Below are 21,348 nucleotides of genomic sequence, written 5' to 3'. Positions count from 1 at the left end.
TGACCCGAGAGAGTGGTAAAAATAAAAAAATAAAATATATACTTACCCTCCGATGGCCCGCGCTGTCTTGCTTCGCTCCGTCCCGGCTGCCGGCAGCAATGAATTGAAAGACCTGCCGACGTCAGCGTCGCGTGACCCGTCACATGACTCTGACGTCAGCGCAGGTCCTTCAATTCACTGCAAAGTGCCGGGAAGCAAGTAGGAGCGCAGCGCGGGCCGACAGAAGGTAAGTATACATTTATTTTTTATTTTATTCTTTTTTTTTAATGGTACCTGGGTGTGGATGAGACTCTCCTCTCATCTACACCCGGGTACCATCCGCATATTAAAACGCTTGGATTACGCATCTACATATACAGTGATGCGTAATCCATGCGGTCTAATGCAAGTCAATGGCGGCGAAGACGCAGCACTTCCGCAAAATAATTGGTAGTGCTGCGTTTTTTTCCGCAATGATAATCCGCAGCATGTGCACAGCACATGCGGATTATCATTGGGGAACATTGCTGCCCTTCTACCATGCGTTTATAATGCGTTTCCGCAGCTGCAAAAACGCTGCGGAAACGCATTAAAAACGCATCGTGGGCACACAGCCTGAATGTAGTCCAGAGTTTTGTATCTTGGGTATTGTGGACGAGGAAATGTGGACACACTATGATCGGATATACCTTCGCGAGGTTATATTTATGGCCAGGAAAGCGATAGCACTAAGATGGATGGGAGGGAAATCTCCTATCAACCAATGGAAAAAGCTAGTGAATGATACAATACCGTATGAAAATATAGTATATAGAAATAGGGGATGTCCCCAGAAGTTCCAAAGGATATGGGAAAGATGGTGTGATTCGCCCTTAACACACCTATCCCCTAGTGCCATGACCTCGCTAATCTCACGTTATCAGTCCTGATATACGCCCTTTTGAACACGTGGAAAATGATATATGATATATATGGACTGTAAGAGTGTACCTCTGCTACAACCATAATTGATATATGTACTGAATTCTGATAAGGAATCGGCCTGTTTAGTAAAGAGTGCAGTGCTCCATAATGAAACTTAATGTTTCAACTTGTTTTTTTTTCTTTCACTGTTTACTCTGATTATTGAGAATGTGATGTAAACTGTATTGAACTGAGAACGGTCAATGTTTGGATTACCCTGGCCTTATAATATGACAGTATTTGATTGAAACCATTATCCTGTGGAATTTTTCAATAAAAAGAGTTTAAATAAATAATAATAAAAAAAAAAAGTTCCAATTTTGGTCTCATCTGACCACACTATTTTCTCCTAATATTGCACTAGCTTGACTAAATGTTGTTGAGCAAACATAAACATGAAAGGAACGCACTTGAACATGCTTTTTGTCCAGCAATGGAGTCTTGCATAGTGAGAATGCATGCAGGCCATGGAGGTTGAGTGTATTACTCATTGTTTTCTTTGTGACAATTGTACCTGCTGATTCCAGGTCTTTCTGTAGCTCTCCACAGGTGCTCCTTGGCTGTTGGACAACTCTTCTGATAATTCATTTTCACTCCTCTGTTTGAAATCTTGCGGTGAGCACCTGGTCGTGGCTGGTTGACGGTGAAATTATATTCTTTTTACTTCCGGATTATGGCCCCAACAGTGCTCACTGGAACCTTTAGTCGTTGAGAAATTCTTCTGTAACCAATGCTATCAGTATATCTTGCAACAATAAGGTTGTGAAGGTCTTGAGACAACGCAATGGTTTTACCCATCATGAGATGTTTCTTCTGTGGCACCTTGGTAATGAAACGTCTTTTTATAGGCCATTAGTTGATATTATTTTTCACTAAGTGGCATGTTTGCTTTCTAATTACTGATAGATTTCAGCTGGTGTCATGACTTTCTATGGCTTTTTGAACCGCTCTTTCATGCGTTCAATACATTTTGCGTGTGTCATTCCTCATTATTATACATAATTTATGTACATCTATGGTTTGATTTCTTTACCTGTGTGGATTGGATGAGTTGTTACTGACATCTGGTGAGAATTTCATGTCAATAGCACCTTTAGAAATATATTTACTTCGAAAATTGGTGACGTGTTCAATACTTTTTTCAACTGCTGTATATAGCAGCCTTTACAGGCAAGAGAGGATCAACCTGCTCATTTTTTATCCACTATCTACCACATAAATATTCACCAAGAAACTGTCACATTGATTCATGAGCGTGAGGGGCATAAACCATGTGAGATCTTATGTCTGATTCTGTTATCCCACAGTGGGGGAGGATATCAGGCAGTAAGCATAACACCTAACATACAAAACATATACACGCTATGATAAAAAGACTTTAAAACAAGTACACTCCCATACCACAGTTAGGTCAATTGAAATTTATTGGGGGAGACGTTCTGCCGATATTCACAGTTCACGGTTCAGCACAGAGTATGGAAAGTCGGTGGCTATTCTAGAACTACCCCAAGCATGCCCTGCCAGGTAACAGCCAAGGTAGCCTGCCGGAGGCACAGAGTGAGGCTGAGCTGTACCTATGCAATGTCTATTTCCTACCAATACTGCAAAATACCTTTTCCAATCCACCATTTTTTGTTTTTAAGAGTAACACTTGTTTATTCAATAATACTCCCACCCATAGCAAAAAGGGGGCTTTTATAGGAGTCGTGTAGGATTAGAAAAGCTTCACTTCCATAGAGCCGAATAGCAATGCTACACACTGCCCAAGGTCAGGAATGGAGCTATTTCTGAAAGAAAGCCGTCATGTTTTTCTAATTTTGGACAACTCTAAAGTCCATAAACACACATATGCTACTGTTGCTACAAAAGCGGTATCACATGTAAAGCATCCAACATAAACATGATTGCCCTTAAAGAGTAAATAGGCTTTTTTATTTATTGATCAGCCTTTGCAAATGTATTATTCTTTGTAATTTACTCCATTACTTTATTTTGCTTCCTTCTATCAAACACCATGCTGAAAGTGCTGTTTTATCTGTCTATTTCATGCTCTTGAGAAGGTGCTTTTAATTGCTGCTCTCACAAGAATCACTACTCTAACACTATTTACAAACACTCTCCCTGTGAGCTTCTTTGCTCCCCTCCCCATGTTCAGACAGTGATAATTTTTGTAAAGTGTTGGGAGTACAGATTCTTGATAGAGCAGCAGTTCAAAACAGCTCCTAAATGAGCATGAACTGTGCAGTTAAAACAGAACTTTAATCACGGTGTCAGAGAAAACAAAACAAAATAAGGTAATATTACAAAGCTTCATAAATTTGCAAAGGCTGATCAAAAATAACATTGAAAAAAAAATTAGCTACACGTTAAAATAATAAAATTAAAAACACAGCAAGAAGATATTGATGTCCAACAAGTAATCTACACGGAGTAAGAGAAATTACTCTGCAGGAGTGGATTATGATCCGCCAGCTCCTGTTTTTGGGTCTGGTTAATTATAACAGTATTTTGGGATGCCAATAAATTAGACAGAAACTATATTACCCATCAGGTATCCATATCAAAAAACACTGCTGCTTATATAAGATGACCTAAAAAAAAACAACAACAGGAGTATATTGAGATTAAAAGTAGAGACACTAATCATGTACAAAATCCCCAGACTCTGGGATGGGATGAGGAGGGAAGGAGTACAAGGAGTTTGGAATAAATAAAGTCAGACTCTGAGGATCTCCAGGCAGTTGTTGTAACAGATGGCGATCCAGTCTGGTTGGGTGCTTGCCCACTGGACATTATTGATCTCTCCTTCTGCTGTGTATGCCAGGATTGGGTCCTCAATGGCTCGTGGCATCTGCTGGATGTCCCAGATCAGCGCTTGGTGATCATCAGCTAAAATAAGACAATGAATCAAATACATCATATAAAAGGATATTCATACCACTGTCCAACTACAGAAACATTAAAAGGGGTTGCCTGGTTTAGAGGACCCATTTTCAAATAGCAGATTATAGAATTAAAGGGGTTATCCAACCACTAAAAAACTGGAATAATGTTGAAGACCAGGAGGACCGCCAAAGCATCAGGACTAGAGTGGTTTCTCACATTTAAGACCCTCTTATATTACTCAGAGTGGCTATAAAAAGGGTCCTTCATCCGGAATGACCCAAAGTGTGAGTACTACATGTACAGCCCACAGACTTCAAATACACAACAGTAATGCTTCATTTTCCCTGTGGAGGTGCTGTTGGGAAAGTGAATGGCCCCACAGATTAGAACAGGATTCGACAACCAAAACCAGCCTGGTATCATCAGGGACCATTCCAAGCGGTCTCTTTCTTTAAGGCAAAGTTCTCACTAGGCGTATTTGCAAAAACTGAACTCGCGCAAATGAATGGAAATCTAAACAAAATTCCATTTACATTCAACTAATAAAAAAAAAATGAAAAATATAATGCACTGCACATTTTTTCAGTTCACCCATTGTAATACTTCTTCTCGTTACTCACCTGCAGTACATATGTGACATGAGGAATGTGGCGCCCAAGCAATGCCGTTCACACATGCGCGGTGGTTATTCAGCCTGGCCACTGGGGTGCAGGGCACTCGTACATCCAGGATCACTACCTGTGCATGGACAGATAAAGTATGGATGCTTTCAGGACAATAGTTAAACCTGACGATTGTGAAGTTGTACAGATCACATAAATATAGATCACTATAGATGTCCTCCAGAGAAACTGATGGGTGACTACTGAGGCTTCTTACCTCCATCCCATCCATGGCCATGGTGGCCAGATAGTTGGGGTCTTGCTTGTTCCAGCATAGTCTGAGCAGAGGATGGTGCTGGGGGTCTTCATAGATAATGGTGCTGTGCTCTAAGTGGCGCAAGTCAAACATTCGTACAGAGCCATCTGCTCCCACCGAGGCAAACATGTCCCGACCACCGCCTGCTCGGCTAAACGCGATGTCATACACCTATAATGCAGGGAACAAAACACATAATATTTCACTGACAACAAGATCAACACATACTGGTGTACGAGACAATGTTAGCCAGCTAAATGGGCCTAAAAATATTCATTTCTGCCCCTTGGTTTATGCCGCGTGGGAGCAGCACAACATGGATACCCCTCCCATATCCCACTGGTTTCATACATGCACACATTTAATCCTACAAAACTTGTCACATTTCTACTAACATCACGCTGCTCTCACCTCTTTGTCGTGAGCAATAAGCTGTGTTTTCACGTGACCAGACACCAAGTTGACTCTGCCAAGAACTTGCCCGGTCTCCAGACCCCAGATGGTACAGGTTGTGTCAATGCTGGAAGTTCCTGGGATCAATAAGAAACTAAATTTTAACTGAGTGTTTTGTTTTTTTTTTATCTTGCGGTAGTTTTTTTACCTTTACCTTTTTACCCCAAGAATCTAACTGTTTTATTATTTTTCCATCCACATAGCCATATGAGGGCTTGTTTTTTGAGGGACGAATTGTAGTTTCTTATGACACCATTCAATTTACCATATGATGTACTGTAGAATGGTAAAAAAAAAAATCCAATTGAGGTGAACTGGTGAAAAAAAAATGCAATTCCACCATTATTTAAAAAAAAAAAAAGCTTTATATGGCGTTCATTGTACGGTAAAATTGACCTGCCAAAATTATTTATCAAGCTATAGTTATATACCATTTTGGGGCAGATACCTCACTTTGTGCTGTGCACATGCTGCGGAAATTTCCGCTGCGGATTATCATTGCAGAGAAAAACGCAGCACTACCAATTATTTTGCGGAAGCGCTGCGTCTTCGCCGCCATTGACTTGCATTAGAACGCGTCAATTCCGCAAGACTGCATCTGTACTTGCGTAACTGGCGCGTTCTAATGTGTGGATGCTACCCGGGTGTAAAGGAGAGGAGAGTCTCATCCACACCCAGGTACCATTAAAAAATCTGTAAAAAAAAGAATAAAATAAAAAATAAATATATATTTACCTTCTGGCGACCCGCGGTGCGCTCCTCCTTGCTTCCCGGCACTTCGCGATGGAATGAAGGACCTGCGCTGACGTCAGAGTCATGTGACGGCTCACGCGACGCTGACGTCGGCAGGTCTTTCAATCCACCGCTGTCGGCAAGGGAGAACGGAGTGTAAAGCAGGACACCGGGGGCCATCGGAGGGTAAGTATACATTTATTTTTTTTATTTTTAACCACGCTCTCGGTCACACTATATAAATCCATGCTGTTTGCATTTATTTATATAGTGTGACCTAGAGGTCACAAGCACTTTCCAAGTGATGCTAATCACTTGGAAAGAGCTTGTCAACCCGCATGCGGAAATGTCAGTGAATAAAAGCCCCATTTCCGCATGTCCCTGGCAGGAAAACTCATGTACAATCCGCATGCGTTTTTTTTCTGCTAGGGAGATGCAGAAACGCTCAGGAAAAAATCCTGAGCATTTCTGCATCGTGGGCACATAGCCTTAATATATATATTTTATAGTTTTTTTTTTTTATGTCAAAATCATTACTATAAAAAAATGAAATTAGTATTATATACACACACATATTATAGCGGGCTTATCCAGGATACTCACCAAGTAAATTGGGATCTACTTCATTCCAATCAAAGGATGTGAGAGGTGCACAGAAGTCCGAGTTCTTGTTATTGTTCAGCAAACACTCCAAGCGGGTCTCTGTCTCTCCAACCTACAGCAGAAAAAAGAAAGACTCTCTCACATGGACCACATGATAAGAAGTAAAAGTATGGCTGCCCTGTATGATCGAAGTACGCACCCTCCAGACACGCAGATAGTCCCCGCTTGTGGCCAGCAGATCAGGATACACTCCCTTGGTGTCAGGAATCCACATGAGCTTTGTGGTGGGGTATGGGTGGTCAAAGGTGTTTCTACAGATAAACTCGGAGCTCTCTTCATCCAGACCAACCAGCTGCACCTGTCGGAGGAATACGCCATGTGTAAGAATGATAATGGAGTACATTGGAATAGAGAAATGTATTCTGCCCCGTGAATCAACGGTCCTACGTCACACTGGTATAAACGGTGACTCCTGATGTCATTCTTGGAAGAGGAATATGTAAATTGTCTCTTCAGAGAGGAAAAAGGCTTGAACACTAGCGCCACCCATTGGAAGTAACAATCCTTAAAGTCATTATAGACCCTTTAATGAGTTATCACATGACTTCGGATAAAAGCCAAACCAGAATCTCAATTTGCAGACACGTGTTTTGGGGTGTTGCCCATCCTCAGTGCAAAGCATGAGATCTTATTTGGCTGTATGAGAGGCCTCTCACTGGGGTCTAAGTATGAACATCTCAAACACACCCCCAATTGTGATGATGTTATTGGGTATATCTCGCAGCTAAAAGCTTTATTAGACACCTAGGTAATGGTAACAAAGATATGGCACCTGGTTCTGCCCGTTGATCTGCTCAACTGTCTGTCACATGTGGGATCACATATAGAGTCTTCAGCCAGACACAGGAGTGGATTCAAAAGGAAAAGGAAATATACAGGAAGAGCTTGTACGTTTACATCCAAAGCTGTTTGTGATTCCAGTATTAGTATTATTATTCCTTATAAACTGTAAATTTGTGAGCAGGACCCTCACTCCTCCTATAACTGGTGATCTATGTGTTACCTTGTATTGTCTTTACTGTCTGTACACGTCCTCGCTGTAATGTAAAGTGCTACGGAATATGTTGCCGTTATAGAAATAACAATTATTATTACATTGTTCTACAGGTTTTCAAAGGTCGTCAGATTCAGTTATGAAATCAGCCATTTCCTAATGATTTTGACCTCCTGAACTCAAATCTGACAATAAAAATTTTTATTCCAGGCTGCGGGCAGCATGAATCACAGCCTGGCTGCACAACTGCAGCCGAACAGATATTCCTTTATAGCGCTCTTGCATTTCAGAGAAAACATAGTTTGAAGGTCCAGCCGAGGACTATAGGCAGAGATGAGACTAGTTTGGTGATGCCCCTATACGACTTTTCCCCAGCACTGCTCTAGTTGATTGACAGGTCTCTCCCATGTGTGTATTTCGCAAGAGACCTGTCAATCACCGGAACCATGCTGGGATCTTCTAACGATAATTTCCCTGAAACACCAGAGCGTTTCAGAGCAAAACATACATAGCTGCAATTGAGCAGCCAGGCTCTGTGAGTCATAATGCCTGTGGCTGGGCAGCACAAATCTAATGACAGGTTCCCTAAGTGTTCATCTGCAGATAGTAAGCCGAATACAGCTCCTATCTATTTCCAGCAGTCCCATAGACATTGAATGGAGCGGGGGTCAAATGTGCGCAGCTTTACTCCATTCAAGACAGGGCTCTGCAGAGAGAGGAATCCAGAGTTGTGTTTTGCGGATTGCTGAGGCTCCCAGTGGTCGCACCCCAGCGATCAGCAAGTTGTCCCTTATCAAGTTATCCAAAAGTCATACACTGCCATCTAGGAAATAGCTCTTTAAAAAGAGGGCTTGTCACTTGCTTAAAAAGTAGCTTGAGCTCCCTGATTCTGTCTGTTTCGTGTTGAATCGCTCTATTTGCAGAGATATTCAATTTGCTTTTGGAGTGCAGTATGTGCAGCATCTTGGAGGGAGGGGTGTGGGTGCACACCCCCAGAAGACTGAAGAAACACCCAGTTGGATGGCAAGGAGAGATTTCACACACCAAGCTCAAGAAGCAACGGAGGACGGAGAGAAGCAGCACATAAAGAAAAAGTGCACCAGAATCAGGGAGGCAGTAAATGGGATTTCCCCCGTCACATATTGGCCCTTTTTATCACCCTCCACCTCCAACTGCCCCAGTTTTGCACTTAGTCCTTGCTTCCATAGATATGTCCAACCATTGTTTTTCCCTCTGGTGTGATAGAGATGGCAACTGAAGCTAAAACTGATATATATAATTTTTTTTTCTTTCAAGGATCACTCCCATTTTTCTGGTGCATCAGACATCGCGCCGGACTGATCAGAGATCAACAAGCGTCATAAGCTGGATTTTAGGATCCGGCTGTGGACACCGGAGCAAGGTACGAAATGCACAACTAGTCATCAGCATCCGAACCCGGCAGTACACAGAAGTCCTTGGGCACTGGGACTTCTCTGATTCCTTAGGACTTCCAGCCACGACAGGTCAGTGCAGGTCCCAGCGCCATGAAAGCCGATGCCCCCTACTGAATGTCAGCGACTGTCACCAGACCGCCATTGGTCTGACAGAGCAAGTCTGCTTACTATCACCTCAATCACTGGCACACGGAGGAGGGGAGCCCCTTCACGCTCAGGAGGGGAGCCCCTTCACGCTCAGGAGGGGAGCCCCTTCACGCTCAGGAGGGGAGCCCCTTCACGCTCAGGAGGGGAGCCCCTTCATACTCCTGTAGAGGACCACTTATACTGCACAAATAATGACATTTTTATATTTTATTACTACAAGTTCTGGGCTTCATAAAAGCAAAGGCGGAGAATAACTAAGCCAGGAGCTGCTGCCCATCACTCCTACTGCATGGCACAGTAACAGCGGGCCATGTACCCACTGCTCCACTTGTATCTGCCCCCATGCAACCAATAAGAGGGGGCACACACCGGCTGGATGCAGGGCAGCTCATATAGGCGGACGGCATTACTGCACCCCCATGTTACCTTATTGTTATACTCCTCCACAAAACTCCCCAGAGCCAAGCGGAACCTCTTGTCCGGTCTCACACTCCAGTTCATGGCGTACACCGTCCATGGCGCCTCGTACTTGTAGATCTCCTTCCGTTTCCCGTGCAGGGACATGGTGGCGAACAGTTCAGACCGTTACCGAGAACACAATCACCGAGACCACCGTACAACGCAGCAACGCATGCGCAAAACCTCAGACTCGCTTACGCAAACAGCCAATCAGAGAGAAGGGGCGGGACATCGGCATAAACAGTCCTAGAGATAGTGACAACGCTGATTGGGTGCGGAGCAGAACGTTTGCTAACTCTGATTCGATGCGTCATTCAGTGGGCAGGAGCTATAAGGGCAGTTGCTGACTGGCTTCACGTGCGTGTCAAGCCTCTCTTGCATTATGATTCGCGATTGGTGCGTTCATTACGTTGGAGGCGTGGTACAAAGATAATGAGAGCCTCAGTAGTTGGGTAGCAGGAGAATTTCTGGTGTTTTTAAAGGAACTTTACATATAATTGTTATATATATATATTTTTTTTTATTATCACCATGGTGACAATTGTTTATGCAGTATTGCATCTAATAGTTGTTTATGTGGTCATGTTGTGGAATAGGGCTGTCGCCCAATATCCAAATTTGTAGGAATTCACAGTCGCTGGGCATGTATGACTTTGCCATAAGGTCGGGGCTAGAAGGCGACTTTGCCATAAGGCCGGGGCAAGAAGGCGACTTTGCCATAAGGCCGGGGCTAGGATGCGACTTTGCCATAAGGCCGGGGCTTAGGAGGCGACTTTACCATAAGGCCGGGGCTAGAAGGCGACTTTGCCATAAGGCCGGGGCAAGAAGGCGACTTTGCCATAAGGCCGGGGCTAGAAGGCGACTTTGCCATAAGGTCGTGGCAAGAAGGCGACTTTGCCAAAAGGCCGGGGCTAGAAGGCGACTTTGCCATAAGGCCGGGGCTAGAAGGCGACTTTGCCATAAGGCCGGGGCTAGAAGGCGACTTTGCCATAAGGCCAGGTCTAGAAGGCGACTTTGCCATAAGACCGGGGCTAGAAGGCGACTTTGCCATAAGGTCGTGGCAAGAAGGCGACTTTGCCAAAAGGCCGGGGCTAGAAGGCGACTTTGCCATAAGGCCGAGGCTTAGAAGGCGACTTTACCATAAGGCCGGGGCTAGAAGGTGACTTTGCCATAAGGCCAGGGATAAAAGGCGACTTTGCCATAAGGCCGGGGCTAAAAGGTGACTTTGCCATAAGGCCGGGGCTAAAAGGCAACTTTGCCATAAGGCCGGGGCTATAAGGCGACTTTGGCCGCCACCCAGGTCCTGCGAAGAAAGATCTGTGCAGCTGCTGCATCACAGCATTATACAGGTCAAGGTCTCTTATTGTAACGCACTGGGGTACAAGGTTTTCGCAAAAAAGTTGAACTTTTTACAATTTACTTGTTGCGGTACCTGGAGGCCATCCGTCCACGTTCATCCACATTACGCCATGATTGAGCAGCGGCACAGAGCGGTTATTGGCCGCGTGATGTGTCGTCAAAGTTGCCGACTAGCCCTAGCTGTATATATGGCAGTGTGATTGGTCTGTGATCTGGTGCTATTTGGTTCTGTTTTTTTTTTAACAGCAAAAAACAACTTTAAAATAGTCGAATTGTTGACAAATTTGCCATTTTTTGGGTTGCAGGATTTTTCTGAGACTTGATTGTCACTCAGCTGAAGCCGCTGCATGAAAATATCTATATAAAATATTAAAGAATGTTCTGTTTAGAAAAGCGAAAGAGAGTCTAGTTGGCACGTGATTGTCCACTCGCACTGGAAATAGGGGGGAATTCTGACGATGTCCACATTGCACACACTCACAATTTGGCAATCTGCATTCACTTATGAGGCCAGAAAACCCTTGTCAGGGTATGTGTACATGTTTAGACGCCGGCATACCGATCACATACTTCAATCAAAAGCTTCAGGAAAATGCCGGAGGTTTTGTGCCCAAATCGTCTTTTTTTGCGTTTTTTCTTAATTTTTTAGTGGTTACTTTGATGCCAACTTTTTTATTTTATTTACTTCCATGTATAACAAAGTGAGCAGCTTCTAAGTGAAAGCCTCCTGAAGAATAGACTGGTCACTTCTAGTAACCACTTTGTGGCTTTACAAATATGACGTGAAAAGAAGCTCAAAAAGACTGTACTTATGAACAGCAAGTCATTTTGACATTACAGGGTGTATGTTCATTCTCATTAAAGCACAACTCCAGTGTTTTTTTTATTGCAGTGTTGGAGTGGTGAAACTAATCTAAGTTCACTGCCCCTAGTCTTCTACTTACCAGCGCTGCTCCGGTCGTCTTTTGCAGGTTGTGACCTTCCGGATCACTCCAGTGTTTGCTGGGAGATGCGGAAGTCACAACTCAATGTAAGTCAGTGAGAACCAGGATGAAGCTCTTATAGACTGAGTGTACCTACCTGAAAAATATGTGGTTAGCATATACCTTTCCAGCAGTTTTTTATTTCTCCCTCCTTTGGCCATGAATAATATGTTACAGCTCGTGCATTATATGCTACTCTAGTCCCTCTCCTGTATCATATGACCACAGCTTTTTCTTGATATCTCACAACATGGACTGTTAGTTCTCATTCTGAGGCTCATAAACCTACATTGAGAAAATTACCTCCTTTACATACAGAAATGCTGTTGTGACCCAGGAGATCACAACTACAGTCATATGATGTAGGAGAGGACTGGAGCGACACTGGAAACAACAATAAATACACATTAATGATGGCTAATGTAGGGGGCAACAAAAAAATCTGCTGGAGTGCTCCTTTAAAGGGTTGCAACACCCAAAGCCCCCAACTGATCATGGTTTCAGGATTTCCTTAGTATTGCACAGGTGAGAGAATCTGTGGCATTGTCTGATGCCTTAATAATAATTCCATCACCTGTGCAATACTAAGGAAATCCTGAAAACATGATCTGAGGGTCCTGAGGACTGGTGTTTGGGAAACACTGGTCTAAAGGATGCATGTTTAACACACTGCCATTGATGTATCTGTCCATTTCACACTTCGGCAGCACCATTCTCTGACAAGAACTTCCTACCAATTCGTTATGTATACTGGAGGTCTTCACAGCTGATGATCCAGAGATAAGGAGAGGTGTAGTTAGTTTGTAATGTGCTAATCACCATTAATTGTTTTTCACTTGCTATTTTTGGCAATATTTTTTTTAGCCGATAAGCTTTCAAGGGTTACAAAAATCCTAAATTTTAATAAATTTTAAGTTTTTACAGCTTTTTTCTAGCCCTAAGGTAATATTTACATATTAACACAAGTGAACGGCCAGAAGATTGCAATAGATTCATCTAGCCAAACAGAAGATAGAAGTTCTGCTTATTGGCCATCCAAGTCTTCTGATATTTCTGACCAACCACTTGTTTTTTAATCCCTTCCCAACATTTGCCTTATAAGTACAGCAGAAGGTGGGAGCAATTGTATAGATCGGGCTCATGAGCTGAGCCTGCTCCATACCCTGTGGGTGTCGGTTATTTTACAAAGCAGACACCTGCCAGAAGCTTCTTTTTTTGGGAGGAGAGGGTCATTTAGACATTTGCTATGGGGCACTATGATTTCTATGGACACCCCTGACTAAATGTCACTCAATTCAACCAGACCATTTGCATTGCTATTGCCGGTCCCACGATTAATTTGTCAATTTCCTTTTTGATAAGTGGTATTTTGTTGTAAAGCTGCTGGAGAAACAATACGAACACCAATTGTTGGCAAAAATGCATATTTATTAAAGTTTTTTTTTATATAATAATTGCTAAAACTCAAGAATAAGAACGTTCACAGTTTTCTCTATTGTCTGGGTATTTGGTAAGTGAAACCCAGAGGTGTCACCGTAATTTATGACAACCTCTGTCCTGGCTCTCAGCAGGGGGTTTACAGCCATTGACCAGAATCCTTATAAACTCCTCTGAGCTATAATCATTGAAGTGTAATAAAGGGTGGTAAAGTACAGATCAGGGAAATAAAGGGTGGTAGAGTACATTATAGGAATCAGAAAAAATACTGGCCATTAGATTATTGTTAGAAAGAAAACCCTTTGATTTAGGTGGGACGGGGAAACCATCTACTAGCTATAGGGAATAGGAGCCTCTGAACAGCAGATGTTGAAGGGAGAAAGATAAAATGGTTGAACTTCAACATGTCAGATCTTTTTGTCTTACAGGACATAGGCTGCCGGCTTGGGTGTCTGGCAGGGTCTTACTCCTCCATCCTCATATATGAGGGCGATGGAAGAGACAGCTGTCGAATATATGGCCAGCCTAAGGATGATGAGTACTCTAGCCCAATATAAGTAAGGTAACAATGGAAAAAACAATAATAAAGGAATCTGCTTCTCGCCCTTTTGAGAACTGTCCTGACTATGTATAAATCATGTCTGATTGATTAAATTGGGCTTAGTTCACACCTTGGTTGTTATTTCTGGTTTATCCTGGGAGCAGAAAAACAAAAATGATGTAGCTCCCAATATGAATGTGACCGTTGTCTGATGCCAACCATATGGAGTCTGACTTTTTATGCGAGGACCGTGTTGGAAATCATGTCATGTATGGGGAAAAATTAGGTTCTTCTAAGGACCATCATGTCTCTATTAACCCATTCTTCCATCATCTCACATATATAAGGGAAGCTTCAACTGTCCGTTATGGTGGTATGCCGGAGGTTTAAAAATAGGAAGAATATCTCACCATGGAAGTAATAGGGCAATATTAGGCCATAATGAAACATATTGTCCTCCAGCCCAAATATTAGCAGCGGTCATAAGAATGAACCAAAGCTGACGATAGATGTTACATTTCTAAACTCTATGAGGTTGGCCAGTCTGTTTTCTGATTTCTGCTTTCCTTCGAAAGAATGTCAGAAAACGACCTATTGTTTAAATCAGTTCTTTGTGTTGTTACAGGTATTTGTTTATTTTTCATATTACAATTTGTATTAAATAAATAAATATATATATATTGTAGTTTTCACACTGATCACTGGGGCTATTTTAGATTCATACTAACTCTTTTATGGAAGACTTTTCAGCAGCCTCATTATCATCACAAGCAGGATTGCTGTGCACAGCTAATACCAAAGGATCTACTAATTACAAAGAGTGATTTCACAGCTCCCCCTCCATTCACAATAACCTTTGCACACGCTCATTAGATGCTTCATTACAAAATATAGGGTCTAAGTCAGTCTATTGCGGCTAATGTACATGTGAATTTCCTGAAAAAAAAAAGGAAGTAAGAGAGTAGAATAGCCCGAGTGACCAGTGTAAAAATTGCAAGATTTCTATTTTTTTTAATACAGATTATATTATGAAAATAAAAAACAAAATACCAACATTTAAAAAAAAAATACTTTTAACATAAAAAACAGATTTAAACAGCAGGTCATATTTTGATGAATAGTTCGCTTGAAAACACACATCTGATAGCCAATGATGTCTATTACCACTTTAAAACCGGTCAGCCTTATTATAAACATATGGGATCATGTCTGGTTCACCGCTGGTCACTTATACGACAACTTCACATATTCTGCATAGCGAAGGCTCTTCCCTTATCTACAATTTTACATAAAGTGACCAGTAATAAGCTTGGAAATTAGGATTTGCTTTAATTGTTTCTTACTCCAATGTTGCACCACTTTACTCTACATTTGTACGTCCACATAGTACATTTTTTCTGCTGCTTTTTATCTGCATGTTTTCTGCAGTAAACTATGCAATAATCTTCTCTGGTTATTGCATTTTTTGCTGTGGTTTTCCTCCTTATATGATGCATATTTCATGCAGTGCTTTTAATCAGTTTTTATAGTACCGAAAAACTTAATTGGAGCACAACAGATGTTTTTTTTAATTTTGTACAGGGACTCTAGATGCCATGTTCTGAAGCTGTCACAGTGATGTTGGGATAGCGTTAGACAGAGGATCTGGAAATCTGTATGAATGGAAACTGTAACCAGATTTTACAATACAAACTGCATAAATTATTACATCGATCATTTAAACCTGATGAGGCTGGTGTACTTGCTTTAAAACTCCATGTCAGAACGGCTGTACATTGTCTTGTGAATGTTATGTGTCCAGACTCATAATATGTTCATTAACATGAGAGGATTATTCAGGCATTCTTACATGAATTTTCAAAGTAAATACACCAGTCACATAACTTCTAAGACATCTGTTTAACAATGTATGCTGTTTGTATTGTGAAATCTGATGACCGAACTTCTTTAAGGGCTCGTGCAGAAAAGCATATTTTCGGCTCCAATGCGATCCGTCAAAAACATCGGATCGCACTCGGACCAATGTTAGTCTATGGGGCCGTGCACATGTCTGTCCGAGGAAAGATCGCAGCATGCTTTTGCATCCGATATTCGGATCACACATGGCTGTGTAAGTCAATCTGTGGAAAAAATCAGACTGTACTCAGATGGCATCCGACTACGATCCTATTTTCACAATCGGAAGTGAGAAGATGGTGAATTTATTTTCCCATCTTCTCCTCATTCGAGAAAATCGGATCACATTGTGATAAAACTCTGATCAGAGTGTGATTAGCCTAACTTGATCGATTTTCTCGGATGAGAGAAAATATGGTCGTGTTACCGTAGGCCAAAGGTAATCTGTTAGCAGGATTTCACATCCAAAGCTATTGCTCTTTCAAAAACAAATCCAGCAATATCTTTACATGGTCAGTCCTCTCCTCCTTTACTGAGAAGAAAGCGTTTGAATTGATATGCAAATGAGGCTGAAGGACTATGGTAGATCTGAAGATTATGTCACTCCAGCTCTATTCCTTGCCCTGAGCTGCTTCCTCCTGCTGGACTGATGGCTTCTTTGCCTGATGTCACACAACATAGAGGCTGTCAGTCAAGCAGGAAGAGGTGGCGGTGGGTAGGGAATAGAGCTGGAGTGACAGAGGCTTCAGATCTACCATAGCTCTTCAGTCTCATTTGCATATCAATTAAAGTGCTGATTTCTCAGTAACGAAGGAACGGATTGGTTAGTTAAACATGTATATGGACTTGTCTTTGAAAGAGCTACATGCACATATAAATAGTTTATCTTTGGAGGGCGGAATCCTGCTGACAGATTCAGTTTAGGTATATTTTTGTATAGATTTTGAGCGTCACTGAGAAGGTGATCAGTTTTGGGATACTTTTTCATCATACAGTCACACATCTAAGGGGTGGGAAAGAGGGGCATTTGTACAATAGGAATAAGAGTTGTGCTCAAGTTGGCAAGTATGTGCAGTACAGCGCCTTTGTCCAAGCAGGAGACTGTTACAGCTGTCACTCAAAGCAGAGGAGAGGGGTTTGAGAGCCAAAAGTCTAAAAGGGGATCACCTTCAGAGCACTTGTAATTGCAGCGAGACAGGGATTTATACTTTTTTTCTTAGTCTTGCTGATACTGAGAAAATACACAGAGGTATGTTTATATGGCCTTCCAGCTCTCCTATCTAATGCTGCCAGCAGTTTTGCAATGAAAGCTACAGACAGGTTTAACATAAAGGAGAATTACAGCAGTCTAAAATTGATGACCTATTCTTATGATAGATCAACAATGCCAGCTCAGTGGGAATCCGACACAGGAACTCCCACCGATCAGCTATTATGAACTCTGGCAGTGTCTGTACAAGAGCTGACATGCCGTTCTTGGCAGCAGCAGTGAGGCTATGTGCCTACGATGCAGAAATGCTCAGGATTTTTTCCTGAATGTTTCTGCATCTCCCTGGCAGAAAAAAACGCATGCGGATTGTACATGCGGATTGTACATGCGTTTTTTCCGCCAGGTAGAAGCGGATGTGAAGCGTTCTTCACTTGCATTTCCGCATGCGGGTGTCAAGCGCTTTCCAAGCGATTTTAGCATCACTTGGAAAGTGCTTGTCAACTTGGTCACACTATATAAATCCATGCAAACGGCATGGATTTATATAGTGTGACCGAAAGAATGGTAAAAAATAAAAAAATAAATATATACTTACCCTCCGATGGCCCGTGCTGTCTTGCTTCGCTCGGTCCCGGCTGCCGGCAGCAGTAGAGTGAAGGACCTGCCGACGTCAGCGTCGCGTGAGCCGTCACATGACTCTGACGTCAGCGCAGGTCCTTCATTCCATCGCGAAGTGTCGGGAAGCAAGGAGGAGCGCAGCGCGGGCCGCCAGAAGGTAAATATACATTTATTTTTTATTTTATTCTTTTTTTACAGCTTTTTTAATGGTACCTGGGTGTGGATGAGACTCTCCTGTCCTCCACACACATTAGAACGCGCCAGTTACGCAAGTACAGATGCAGTCTTGCGGAATTGGCGCGTTCTAATGCAAGTCAATGGCGGCGAAAACGCAGCACTTCCGCAAAATAATTGGTAGTGCTGCGTTTTTTTCCGCAATGATAATCCGCAGCGGAAATTTCCGCAGCATATGCACAGCACATGCGGATTATTGGGGGACATGGCAGGCCTTCTACCATGCGTTTTTTAAGCGTTTCTGCACCATTTTTGCCCCTGCAGAAACGGTTAAAAAACGCATCGTGGGCACACAGCCTTATACCACTTTGCATGGAGCTGTGCTGTTCCAGCTCTGAACATTGTATACACCCTGCTGCTGCCGGAGCTTATACTAATAGTAGCTAAACAGTGGGGATGCTGGGAGTCAGACCCCCAGTAATCTATATTAAAGATCTATCCTAAGGATAAGTCATCAAGACTAGAACAACTCCTTTAAAGTTCAAACTTCTACCACAGTGACCACTAGGGGGAGCTTTCTGCCTACAAGGTTCCCTCTAATGGAGTCTGCAGGCAGCCAGAATGTTATGTTCAAGCATACATGCCAAACTCTTGCCCGTGGGCCAAATCTGGCCCTCAGTGTAATTACATTTTGCCCGTGACGCCAAGGACTATGTGGGGCCATTATACTGCATGGAGGACTATGCGTTGTCCATTATACTGTATGGAGGACTGTACAAGTTTCTAAATTGTAGACATTTTTTTTAATAAATATCAAGGTTGGCCTCAACTTTGTCCAAGTTTTTAATTGACACCTTTGAGGGCATTTTTCACTTGTTGGCTAAAAAGGATGTTATTTATTTATTTATTTTTTTCCCCCTGTATGAACTTTCAAGCGAATATATAGCCAAATCAAATTTTTATTTTGTTGTTTGGTTCATAAATTAGTTTAGAAGATAGTTCAGGAGAAGAGAAAAAACTGTCAAAAACTCTGCTGTCAGACTAAGCTCACTGACAGACTCACCGCTAACTCATTCTGTAGACTTCTATTCCCTGTAATACATATAGGCTGTAGAAGACAAAATGGTCCAAAATTTTAATGACAACATAATGCAAAATTTTTAACAAAAAATATTTGCATTAAATTAAAAAATGCCTCCTAAGGTGTCCAAAGACATTAAAGGGAACCACTGGCAGCATGTATCAGACACTGGCTGTATGGTTTCCTTGACAGATCCCCCACCTTCCCTACTACCAATGACTGATCGGTCTCTCCCGCGAGAGACTCCTTACTCAAGGGAGCGGACGGGGAGCAGCCACTGGGGACCTGCCTTTCTGACTAGTCTCCCGTGCAACTCGGTTCCCGCGCAGCTTTTAAAGTATATTTTTCCCTGTCCAGTTAATTCAAGTCATCACTTATTCAATATCTATGGGGCTACTGAAAAAGGCCGAGCAACACCGCTCGTCAGCCCCATGGGGAATTAATGGAGTGGTGGTCAAGCATGAGCACTGCCGCTCTATTCTAACAGGGATAAAAGCTTCCTGTTCTGCCGATTGATGTAGCTTTCAGAGGTCGGACCACCACTCATCAATAAGTTATCACCTCTCCTGTGGATAATTGATAAGTTGTTTTCTCCAGACAACACTTTACGCTGTGGGTAAAACCTGAAGTTACATCATCTGTGAACCTTGTGGTATTTAAATTACAATATACTATTCTGAGTAGATAGATGTTTGCTAGAAATACAAATCACTAAGTTCTACCCACCCACTGTAGAGTATTAGTCCGTATTTTACCCCAAAGAACACCCCCTGTATTCTCTGCACCTCTCCAACTATGGGGTGGGAATCATGAGGAGCTCAAAGTCAAAGACGGAAGACTTGACCCGTGAAATTCTTTATATTCTTGACAGAACGTTTTATAAGATATTTTGTATTTTCTTCTCTATTTCCACTAAGAGGATGGGAACTGAACAGCCTTATAACAGCATCGTGTCCTATTTTTATGGCTTTTTTCAAATATATAGTTATTATGTGCAAAATTGAGTCACAGACGTCGGACATAAGAATGACAAGATTACAAAAACAGGATGAGAAAACCATGGTAAAAGCGCATGAAGGATAACTGAACTGTCCAGCCGAGGTCCTACCACATTTTGCAGTGTACATAGTATGTCTTGAATGAATGATGTGCAGTAATATATTCCAGGACAGGGATCAATATATTATGATACTAAGTCAGAACTGTTCCTCTATATGACGATATTAAATATGTAAGTCTGTGAAGCTATTATAGGAATACATTGCTTCATTGCTTTACTAGTATAACTCTTTCGTCGAGACCCTGACCGTTGCAATCGCCTTCCTAACATTCACCTGCCACGTAAATCATGGTCATAAGATTGCATGCACTGCGTATGATCCAGGATGGAAGATCTAATGATTTCTTCAGCTTTGTGTCTTTTCCATCATTGCTGTGTCACCGCTCTCATCCGCAGACATCACGCAGGTTTGCTGAGAGTCTCTGCAGGTGTCACTCTCCGTAGCGTAGTCCTTGCCTGTAGATAAAATTCTCACCAGCAAATAGTATTAAGAATTATGAGATGCGAAGAAATGGAGACCCCTTTCGTAGTAAAAGTGGTGGAGCTTTCTGCCACCTGACTTCTTGGAAGTGCATTTCCTTCTTACTTCTTCTTCCAGTAGAAATGGCCCACAATAAATCTAATCTATTCATAAAAAGGAGGGGGAGCTCAGGCTAAAAACATCTTTCTCCCCTCCTCAACCGTGCAATAAAGACAAGTAATCTTCTTCTGCATCCTTCTCCATGGCCCTAACTTCCTGGGAGAACTGGGTCTGAAAGGTGTCTTTGAAATTCCAGGTCCGGTGGAGAAGGGCACTCCAGATGGTCAGGGAGAGATGGAAAGCGGAAGCTCCCCAAGATTGTCTGGGATGGGGTTTCTGAAGGTGGGATAAGGTGGGTCTGAGGATATCCAGGTCTTGGTATTACACCAACAGGTTCTTGGGGACTAGGGTTGAGTTGGAGAACATTGGGTTTAAGATTAAGTGGTTCTAAATCATTGTAGTCAGTGAGCCCTGGACTCTGAGAGGAAAGAGGAAAAGAAAAGTGTTAATATATAAATCATATTGATATCTGTCCGTGCTGCATGAACACAGACGTTCTCTAACCTGAAGAGGAGAGATGGGGGAGTCCGTTGGAAGTGAGGGGCTGCTCTGTATTGGCTCCAGGCTCTTGGATGCTGAGTGATAGAGTCCTAGAGTTTGGGAGCTGGGAGAGATGGGGCTGTATGCAGGAGGGATTTGAGAGAGTTGTCTCTGCAGTAACTGCAGAATTATATTGATATCTGAAGACATCCTAGACTCCAACCTAGAAGAAAAGTACAATTTCAATACAGACTTAAAAATAACATAAGGGGTAAAGGAAACGTAATGTACTTTCTAGT

General features: G+C 42.4%; 2 protein-coding genes across 4 annotated transcripts in view; both read right to left on the bottom strand.

The window, feature by feature from the left end:
- Positions 1 to 2,348: 2,348 nt before the first annotated feature.
- Positions 2,349 to 9,861, bottom strand: DCAF7 (DDB1 and CUL4 associated factor 7). The gene is made up of 7 exons (XM_073683167.1): positions 9,598 to 9,861; positions 6,734 to 6,892; positions 6,535 to 6,646; positions 5,158 to 5,276; positions 4,708 to 4,917; positions 4,449 to 4,566; positions 2,349 to 3,831 (listed from the first exon to the last, which is right to left on the bottom strand). The coding sequence occupies exons 1-7, from the start codon at positions 9,733 to 9,735 to the stop codon at positions 3,659 to 3,661; spliced, it is 1,029 nt and encodes a 342-aa protein (XP_073539268.1). The 5' UTR covers positions 9,736 to 9,861; the 3' UTR covers positions 2,349 to 3,658.
- Positions 9,862 to 16,623: 6,762 nt separating this feature from the next.
- Positions 16,624 to 21,348, bottom strand: part of KCNH6 (potassium voltage-gated channel subfamily H member 6) — a 322,142-nt gene continuing 317,417 nt past the window's right edge. For all 3 annotated transcript variants that reach the window (XM_073683164.1, XM_073683165.1, XM_073683166.1), the window contains 2 exons: positions 21,074 to 21,272; positions 16,624 to 20,987 (listed from right to left, as the gene is read on the bottom strand). In XM_073683164.1, the coding sequence (XP_073539265.1) occupies positions 20,718 to 20,987; positions 21,074 to 21,272 (469 nt within the window). In that variant the 3' untranslated portion in view covers positions 16,624 to 20,717. The remainder of the gene's footprint in view (positions 20,988 to 21,073; positions 21,273 to 21,348) is intronic.

The sequence above is a fragment of the Phyllobates terribilis genome, unplaced genomic scaffold (assembly GCF_046119375.1).
Source record: "Phyllobates terribilis strain yellow unplaced genomic scaffold, ASM4611937v1 Scaffold_5__5_contigs__length_657084704, whole genome shotgun sequence".
Taxonomy (NCBI): Eukaryota; Metazoa; Chordata; class Amphibia; order Anura; family Dendrobatidae; genus Phyllobates; species Phyllobates terribilis.
This window is presented reverse-complemented; position numbering and strand designations above follow the sequence as displayed.

What these genes read in the sequence shown, in the direction of transcription:
- DCAF7 (XM_073683167.1), bottom strand. Translation starts at nt 9,735, where the DNA reads ATGTCCCTGCACGGGAAACGGAAGGAGATCTACAAGTACGAGGCGCCA. An exon ending in TGGCCATGGATGGGATGGAG is followed by an intron (nt 4,567 to 4,707) that starts GTAAGAAGCCTC and finishes GTCCATGCACAG; the next exon opens with GTAGTGATCCTGGATGTACG. An exon ending in ATGTCACATATGTACTGCAG is followed by an intron (nt 3,832 to 4,448) that starts GTGAGTAACGAG and finishes GTCTTATTTTAG; the next exon opens with CTGATGATCACCAAGCGCTG.